The sequence below is a fragment of the Ailuropoda melanoleuca genome, chromosome 20 (genome assembly GCF_002007445.2).
Source record: "Ailuropoda melanoleuca isolate Jingjing chromosome 20, ASM200744v2, whole genome shotgun sequence".
Taxonomy (NCBI): Eukaryota; Metazoa; Chordata; class Mammalia; order Carnivora; family Ursidae; genus Ailuropoda; species Ailuropoda melanoleuca.
The window spans coordinates 25,189,999-25,199,679 of NC_048237.1; the positions used below are offsets into that span (position 1 = coordinate 25,189,999).

Consider the following 9,681-nt stretch of genomic DNA (forward strand, 5'->3'; position numbering starts at 1 on the left):
AAAAAAAAAAAAATGTCTTCTTGGGACACCTGGCTGGCTCAGTTGGCGGAGCATATGACTCGCGATCTCAGAGTTGTGGGTTTGAGCCCCATGTTGGGTGTAGAGATTACTTAAAAATATTTAAAAAAAAGTCTTCTTCAGTGCTGAATGAATGTACTATACTTACTTAACAGCTGCCCTATTGATGGTAAAGAGGTTTCTAAAATGACATAAACCCCCAAGGACTGAAAATGAGAAACATAAGGATGTATTTTGTAATCATCTTAGTAAAGGAGCATATAACTAAAAGGAAAAAAATTAAAAGGAGGCAAAAAGACAAAAAAAAGAGTAAAGAACAAATGGGACAAATAGAAAGCAAACAGTAAAATGGTTAGATTTAAACTCATATATATCAGAAATTGCATTAAATGTAAATGTAGTCAATTCTCCACGTAAAATGCAGACTGTCAGACTGGAAAATAATATACATACTCCTTTAAAATAAAAGGATATAAAAAGGTTGAAATATAATGATGGAAACACTAACCAAAATAAAGTTGATTTAATTTTAATATCTCACAGAAAAGGGAAAAAGAAGTTACAAGTTAAAAGAACATTTGATTACAGTTAATAAAAGGCTCAATTCAGGGGCGCCTGAGTGGCACAGCGGTTAAGTGCCTGCCTTCGGCTCAGGGCGTGATCCCGGCGTTATGGGATCAAGCCCCACATCAGGCTCCTCCGCTATGAGCCTGCTTCTTCCTCTCCCACTCCCTCTGCTTGTGTTCCCTCTCTCGCTGGCTGTCTCTATCTCTGTCAAATAAATAAAATAAAATCTAAAAAAAAAAAAGGCTGAATTCACTGGAAAGGTAACAGCTCTATATTTTTATCACCTTATATATATATAAAGCAAAAACTAGTAGAAGTAAAAGGAGAAACAAACAAATGCACAATTATGTGATTCTTAACTCTCAGTAATTGAGAAAACAATCATTAAAAAAAGAATTAGTAAAGATGCCAAAGATTTGAACAACATGATTAATGGATGCGACCTAACTGAAATATATATATTTTTAAAGATTTTATTTATTTATTTGACAGAGAGAGATAAAGCGAGAATGGGAACACAAGCAGGGGGAGTGGGAGAGGAAGAAACTGGCTCCCAGCAGAGCAGGGAGCCCGATATGGGGCTTGATCCCAGGACCCTGGGATTGTCACCTGAGCCGAAGGCAGACGCTTAACGACTGAGGCACCCAGGCACCCCCGATAGGTTACATTGTGTAACCCATAAAAAGCTTAAAATAGCAGTATGAAGTAACTCACACTCAACAACTATAGAACACTCTTTTCAACTACATATGAAACATTTGTAAATAAAGTAGACCACAAATATGCTGGACCATAAAGCAAGTTTCAATAACAAATGTCAGAGGGTTGAGATAATTCAGAATACCATCTCTGAACATTATGCAAATTAAGTTAGAAATCAATGGCAAAGAGAGAACCAAAAAAGCTCCACAGGTTTGGAAATTAATAAACATAATTCTAAATAACACATGGATGAAGAAATGACAATGCAAATTAGAACATATTTTCATATGAAAGATAATGAAAATACAATATAACAAAACATTTTAGATATAGTTAAAGCCAAGCTTAGAGGAAAATTTACTGCCTGAAATACATATTAGAAAAGAGGCTGAGAGAAAATAATAAAATAGAGAGCACATATATAATAGAGATCAAGTCAAAACTGCCTTTTTTTGTTTTCGTTTTTTTAAAAGATCTTATTTATTTGACAGAGAGAGACACAGCCAGCGAAAGAGGGAACACAAGCACGGGGAGTGGGAGCAAAAGAAGCAGGCTCCCGGCGGAGCAGGGAGCCCAATGTGGGGCTTGATCCCAGGACCTTGGGATCACGCCCTGAGCCGAAGGCAGATGCTCAACGACTGAGCCACCCAGGCGCCCCAAAACTGCTTCTTCAAAGATATTAATACAACTGAAAATCCTCTGGTCAGACTAATCAAGAAAAAGAGAAGGCACAATGATAGCTATTATAAATGAAAAGGGAAGGATATTAAAGACCACAGGGATGTTAAAAAGTTAAGTGGAATATTAAAACCTCAAGCCAGTACATTCCAAACTTTAGAAATAGACAAAGTCTTAGGAAAATACTACTAACTAAAACTAGACAATCTGAGTAGTACTACAGATTTGAATCTGTAGTGAAAAAGTTCCCCATAAAGAAAACTTCAAGACTACTCAGCTTCACAGGTGGAATTTTTGTCAAACATCCAAGGACAACTGATAAAGAAACAGTTCCCAGGGGTGCCTGGGTGGCTCAGTCAGTTAAGCATCTGCCTTCGGCTCAGGTCATGATGTCCAGGTCCTGGGATCGAGCCCCACATCCAGCTCTCTGCTCTGGTTCAAGATGGAGTTCAAAACAGAGAACTGGCCAAAAATCTGATCAAGAAGCAGTAACTTCCCTAGATCTTCTTTCCAGCTCTGAACGTGGTAGTAAGCTGGCCCTTCCACATCCTGACAGAAGGCCAGAAGTTAATTCTCTAAAAAGTGTACAAAGAATATCTCTGAATTAGGGGAAAAGTGGCACAGCTGTAAGTAGAGATAATGTATGTAAAATAGGGCAATTAAGTAAATGTATGAATTACTGGATACTAAGTCTCCCCAATCTATTCCCACTGGGTTTCCAAAATTATGACAGCCAGGTCTTGACTTTCCAAGCAGGGGAAAAAAAATCTTTCCTGAAAAATGAGACAAGCTGAAGAGTCAAAAAGCTAAAGAAATTGAGAGTTCCACACAACATGGCCCACATACATCATTTTATAAGGTCAACCACCCACAGAGAACTTCTAATCAGCATTTTAATACTCTACTATAAAATATCAACAGACAATAATGCGAACAGACAATTCAGGATTACCAGATATTAACAAAAATCTTTAACAAAAGCTGAAGACAAACCCCAAAACAAAACAAAAAAACCCCAAACCAAAAAACCTTAAAGAAGACCTGCAAGAAAAGAATACCTTTAAATAAAATTAATACTATTCTTAGTATAAATAAAGTGAAGCAGGAAGCTTTAAAAAGTAAAAAAAACCAAAAATAGATTAAAATAAAAACATGATAGGAAGGAATAAAACATTTAAAAATTCAGGGGAAGAACTGAAAGATAAAACTCTCAGAATATAGAACAAAAAGATAAAGAGTTGAAAAACAGAAAATGCAAGAAAACTGGAGGACCGTCCAAGCAGTCCCATATTTAATAAATAAGACTTCCAGAAGGAAAGAAAAACAGAAAGAAGACAAACCAAAAAGAAAAACACAACCCAGAGTGCTAAGAAATATTTCAAGAGGGGTGCCTGGGTGGCGCAGGCGTCGAGCCGAGCGTCTGCCTTCGGCTCAGGGCGTGATCCCGGCGTTATGGGATCGAGCCCCACATCAGGCTCTTCTGCTATGAGCCTGCTTCTTCCTCTCCCACCCCCCCTGCTTGAGTTCCCTCTCTCGCTGGCTGTCTTTCTCTGTCAAATTAATAAATAAAATCTTAAAAAAAAATATTTCAAGAAATTTCTCAGAAATTAAAGACTCACAAAGTATCCAGCATAATAGATTAAAACATCTTCACCAACCTACATCACTGTGAAATTTTGAAAAACTGAGAGAAAAAAGATCTACAAGTTTACAGAAAGGCAAAACCAAATTTTCAATAAAATATTAACTATCAAAATAACATCAGACTTTTGAAGATCAGATCTGAAAGTTAACACAATGAACAATGACTTTAAAAGTCTGAAGAAAACATTTTCAAACCAGAATTCTTTACCCAGCCACACAATTAGGTGTAACGGCAAAAATAATTTCTTACTAAACTGAGGACACCAAAAACTTTATGTCTTGTACACCCTTCTCATGCAGCCTCCACAGCATATTCCATCAACCAAGAAAAAGGAAGTCGGAGATCCAGGACAGAGTCCAACACAGACGGGGACGTCTGAGATCCAGGACAGAGGGTCCAACACAGACGGGGACGTCTGAGATCCAGGACAGAGGGTCCAACACAGACGGGGAAGTCTGAGATCCAGGACAGAGGGTCCAACACAGACGGGGAAGTCTGAGATCCAGGACAGAGAGTCCAACACAGATGGGAAAGTCTGAGATCCAGGACAGAGGGTCCAACACAGACGGGGAAGTCTGAGATCCAGGACAGAGAGTCCAACACAGACGGGGACGTCTGAGATCCAGGACAGAGAGTACAACACAGACGGGGACGTCTGAGATCCAGGACAGAGGGTCCAACACAGACGGGGAAGTCTGAGATCCAGGACAGAGAGTCCAACACAGACGGGGAAGTCTGAGATCCAGGACAGAGAGTCCAACACAGACGGGGAAGTATGAGATCCAGGACAGAGAGTCCAACACAGACGGGGACGTCTGAGATCCAGGACAGAGAGTCCAACACAGACGGGGTAAAGAGAATTCCAGGATAAGAATAAAAGAAAAAAATTAAGATGTTAAGAGTGACTGATCTAGAACAAAGTAGGTCAAAAAGCTCAGGAGAGACTTCTGCAAGATGATACTGATCGAATTCCAGTGTGTCTGAACACACGGGGAAGAGGAAGGTAAATGAAACATAATGTTATATGACTCAGCTGCGACTACAATTAAAATATTAATATAATATTAATGCTGAATATCAACCATGGCAAATTATGCTATACCTTTACTCGGAGGCTGAATGGTGTATCTGTGTGTAATGGAGCATAAGTGGAAAGAACAAAATCTTCATCTTACACAGTGGGAAGTCATTAACAGTATAAAACAGAAAAATTAAGAAGCAGCAGTTTAAGCATATTACTAAGAGAAAGGGAGGGATATACCAAAAGTAATCAGCTAAAAAAACTAAAAATGGTTTCTATTGCAGGGCTACTGGCTTTTACAACAAGCTTTGTTGAACTGCTTGATTTTCTAAACGATGCGCATGTATAATTTTAATAAAAACAAAAAACTGTATTTTTATAAAGGTGGAACACTGGGGCGCCTGGGCGGCTCCGTCCTTGAGCGTCTGCCTTCGGCTCAGGGCGTGATCCCGGAGTCCTGGGATCGAGACCCACATCAGACTCATCCACTGGGAGCCTGCTTCTTCCTCTCCCACTCCCCCTGCCTGTGTTCCCTCTCTCGCTGGCTGTCTCTCTCTCTGTCAAATAAATAAATAAAATCTTTTAAAAAAAAAAAAAAAGGTAGAACACTTACCAATATACTTTTCTTGCTTTCTGAATAGAGGTAACTGTTTGGACTTCTTTTAAGGTTTGCTTTGTTTTCTTTTCTGCTGACTTAAATGCCTATTTATAAGAAGAGAGTTTTTAAACAATTTGTTAAGAACATATTTAAATAATAGCAAGTAAGGGGTGCCTGGGTGGCTCAGTTCGTTAAGATCTGACTCTTGATTTTGGCTCAGGTCATGATCTCAGGGTGGTGAGATCAAGCCCCACATCGGGCTCGGCAGTGAGCGTGGAGCTTGCTTGATTCTCTCTCCTACTCTCTCTGCCCCTCTTCCCCCCCACCGGCCATGTGCTCAGGAGCATGCGTATTCTCCCTCTCTTGCAAAAATAAATAAATAATTAATTAATTAATTAATTATAAATAACACCAAGTAAACGATAGAGCAAGAAATCATTTTTAAATGTCTCAAAATGACACTATTTACACACCCCCCATACCCACAAGAAAGTAATGAAGAAAAGATTTTTGCCTTAAATATTAAACTTTTAAGTCAAAGATTTGCCGCATACAAATATTTGCTCAAGACCTACAAATTACAAAAAGTATCATGTTTATCAGATACTGCTGAGACACACAAGCAAACAAGACAAAGTTCTCACCCCCACCCCACCAGGGGGTCTAGGAGAAGATAAGAATATGAAACACATAATTATTCAAATAAACGTATGCTAAGTGCTTCTAAGGATGCTGTGAGAGTATAACAAAGGAACCTAATTTGTAACTGCTATGGTCAAAGAAGATATTTCTTAGGAAACAGGATTTGGGGTGAAGCCTGAACAGTTAATAGAATTATCAAGGCAAAAATAGGAAGAGCATTGGAAGCAAAGAGAAAAGGCCAGCTTGACCAGCAAGTAGCCGTCACAAGGTAAAAGGTCAAGCAACGGGCTGAAGAGGCAGGACAGAGGGCCAAGTCACGAAGGCCACTCCCGTACCAGATATTAATGTTACCACGGTCCAGGCAACATTCTAGGGGCTGCGACAAAGCAATGAACAAAACAAAGATTGTACTTTCATCCAATCTGCATTCTAGAGGAATGAGGGAAGACAGATAAACGTATGTTGGGAGGGGTGTTTTTTAAGAAGAAAAATAAAGCAAAGAGGGAGTGACTGAGGGTAGTACTATTTTCAGTAAGAGTGGTCAAGATAGGGCTCTCTGATAAAGTCTCATTTTAGTATCCTTGCCAAAGCACGGAGGAATCAAACCATGGAAATTTTGAGGGAAGAATATTCTTAATAGAAAGAGCAGCAAGCACAAACGCCCTGAGAAGGAAGCATGGGTCACTGTTGCAGGAACAGCCAAGACCCCAGTGTGGCTGGAAAGAGTGTAGCAAGAGGACTCCAGGTGATTAGACGGGAGGGGAACACATCACATAGGGCCATACAGGGCAGGAGAAGGGCTTTGAACTATTTTGGTTTTGTTGTTGTTTTTTTTTAATTTATTTATTTGAGAGAGAGGGGAAGGGGTAGGGTGGTGGAGCAGAAGGAGAGGGAGAGAGAAACCCAAGCAGACTCCAGGCTGAGTACGGAGCCTGACACGGAGTTCAATCTCACGACCCTGATACCATGACCTGAGCCAAAACCAAGAGTCCGACGCTTAACAGACCGCGCCACCCAGGCGCCTATGAAGTAAGATGGGAAGCAACCAGATTTTGAACAGAGAGAAATAACTTCTTTTTTATTTAAAAGGATCACTATGGCTGCTGTGTGAAGAACAGACTGCAGGGGGAAAAGGGTAGGAGGAGACCCAGGAAGAGGCTACTGTTACAGTCCATGTGAACAGAGATGATGGGGGCCCAGACTAATGAGTGGTGGCCAGATTCTGGTTACACCCTATAGGAAAAGCTACAAGAATATGCTTATGAGGGAATGGATATGGTTTACGAGCAAAGGGTCTAGGATGAGTCCAACATTTTGAACCCAAGTAAAGGGATACAAGAAGGCACTATTTACTGAGACAGGGAAGACTGGGAAGGAGGTTTGGGGAAGAAAATAAATACCGGAAATACACATATTTAAAGCAAAATTAAATTTGAAAGATATTTCTGAATTAGAAACCACATTTAAACATTAGAAATAATTAAGGCCATTAAGTTAAAAACAATTCACATTCACTCTAAGAAATATTAAGTACCTTTTCAGCAGCTTCAACAGTCTTTTGTGTTTTCTTAGCAGCATACCGCTTGTGATCATAGTATCTAGAAAAATATATCTCTTAATTTTAAGTAAAATCTTTATTCTTTAGCTTTCTATTTATGTTTTATCTAATTTTAGATTCTCAAATCATACAGAACAAGTTTTGTGCCTTATGCAACTTTGTTTTATACGTTCTCTCCGAAAAGAAAGTTGTTTAATACACAAAATGAGGTTTAAAAAAGTGTTTTCACCCAAAAGCACATACATACGTATGTACATATATTATCCTTAATATCCTAACTGATTTATTGCACATAATATTTTACCTACAATTCATACTTAAATTTAACACTTACTTTTTGGCATTGGCATATGCTGACAAGCTGAGATCAACATCAACAAGTAATGGCCTATTTTTCTGAGGCTTCTGCAACTGTTTATTCTTTTGCTTTTTCTTTTTTCCTTTTGGTGCTTCGGTTTCATTTTTTTCAACACCGAGGTCACCATCAACATCGTCATCTTCCTCCTCTGATAACAAGTACGGATTTCTATTAAAAATATTCAATAGTATTTCACTAATGTCAATAACATCACTTCTTTTTCAATTTTTTCCCTCAATGACATTATAAACTGTTTACAATATTTAAATAGGTGCTTTTTGGGGGGGCACACCTGGGTGGCACAGTCAGTCAAGTGTCTATCTAACTCTTGGTTTTGGCTCAGTCGGTTAAGTGTCTATCTAACTCTTGATTTTGGCTCAGGTCGTGATCTCAGGGTTGGGAGATAGAGCCGAGCGTGGAGGTTGCTTCGGATTCTCGCTCTCTCCTTCCCCCCCACGTGCTCTCATGCACACGCTCGCACACTCCTGCTCTCTAAATAAAATCTTTTTAGAAATTAAATAGCTGCATTATCTTAATGTAAATTGTTTTTGCCTGTATCTTTGAGAATAAATTTCCAAATAAAAGGGAAAATTTTTTAAATGAAACAGCAAAATAAAAACAAGCATGAACTGCTTAACTAAGAATCAAACTTACCTTAGTAGCATTGTAACATGATTTGTTTGTAGTTTTAATTCTTTAATTGCATTTGCAACAGGGTCTCCTTGAGCTTGGGCTTCTTTCACAATCAACCCGATTTCTGTCCAATCTATCTGGTTGGCTAAAGCACTTCGAACAACTTGAATGGCTCTGTCAACTATTTGTAGGTTCATTTCTATGAGCTCTCCTTTAAGTTTGTCTATTTCCTTAAGAAATAAACAAAAATGTTTACTATAATGCCAGTTAAAGTTACCATTTTTTTCAGTTTTTATTTTAATTCCACTTAGTTAAGACAGTTTTATATTTAAAGTTACCATTTTTGAACTCTGAAAAAGCTAAACATATACCTGAGCCTGCTGAAGAGCTTCTAATCGGTTTTCATGATCCTTTCGGACGTTATCTAATTTCTTCAATGCTTGTTTTTCCTATTGTAGACAAAACAGATTTTTTAAAAAATTAGATTTCTCCTGCCTCTTGCACCTTTTCTCTCTTACATCCTGAAACACTATCCCACCTCCACTTCAGCCCCCTCAAGTTTGTCGCCTTGCTAATAAGATTCCCATAGTCTAGCTCCCAGGTCTATCCTACCCCAAAGTGTCTCATGCTCTCAAATTACCTCTCCCGACCACCTACTTCCCATTCCCTATATAGGAAGGTATTTTGATTACAGGTTACACTGTGTGTAATATATGCCCCCAATGCCCTTGCATTATTCAAGAAAGCAGAATTCAAGACACTGTCTTCCTATCAGTTTTGGGGAAATACATTTTTTTTTTTTAATTTAAAGATTTTATTTATTTATTCGACAGAGAGACAGCCAGCGAGAGAGGGAACACAAGCAGGGGGAGTGGGAAAGGAAAAAGCAGGCTCATAGCGGAGGAGCCTGATGTGGGGCTCGATCCCATAACGCCGGGATCATGCCCTGAGCCGAAGGCAGACGCTTAACCGCTGTGCCACCCAGGCGCCCCTGGGGAAATACATTCTTAAAGAACATAAATTACCAAAATAGTTTCTTTTTATTTTATTGCCTTTAGTTTTCTCACCATCATTTCTACAGAGTACTCTTTTTCCTAAATTAACACCACAAAGACTCAGGGTAGTTAATTTACCTTCTCTATAGTGTTTTATCATACATCATTTACATTTCAAGTTATTGATTTGGAGCAAACTTTTTCTTTTCTTTTTTTTTGATTTCATTTTATTTGCCAGAGAGAGCACGTGGCGGGGGGGGGGGGGG

General features: G+C 39.0%; 1 protein-coding gene across 4 annotated transcripts in view; it reads right to left on the minus strand.

Annotated features, from left to right (window-relative positions):
- Positions 1-9,681, minus strand: part of NEMF (nuclear export mediator factor) — a 48,106-nt gene that overhangs the window by 20,444 nt on the left and 17,981 nt on the right. For all 4 annotated transcript variants that reach the window (XR_004622223.1, XM_034648691.1, XM_002921990.4 and 1 more), the window contains 5 exons: positions 8,792-8,869; positions 8,442-8,650; positions 7,764-7,955; positions 7,406-7,469; positions 5,245-5,333 (listed from right to left, as the gene is read on the minus strand). Coding sequence is in view for 3 of the 4 variants with exons in the window: in XM_034648691.1 (XP_034504582.1) it covers positions 5,245-5,333; positions 7,406-7,469; positions 7,764-7,955; positions 8,442-8,650; positions 8,792-8,869 (632 nt within the window). In the remaining variant the exon portion in view is untranslated. The remainder of the gene's footprint in view (positions 1-5,244; positions 5,334-7,405; positions 7,470-7,763; positions 7,956-8,441; positions 8,651-8,791; positions 8,870-9,681) is intronic.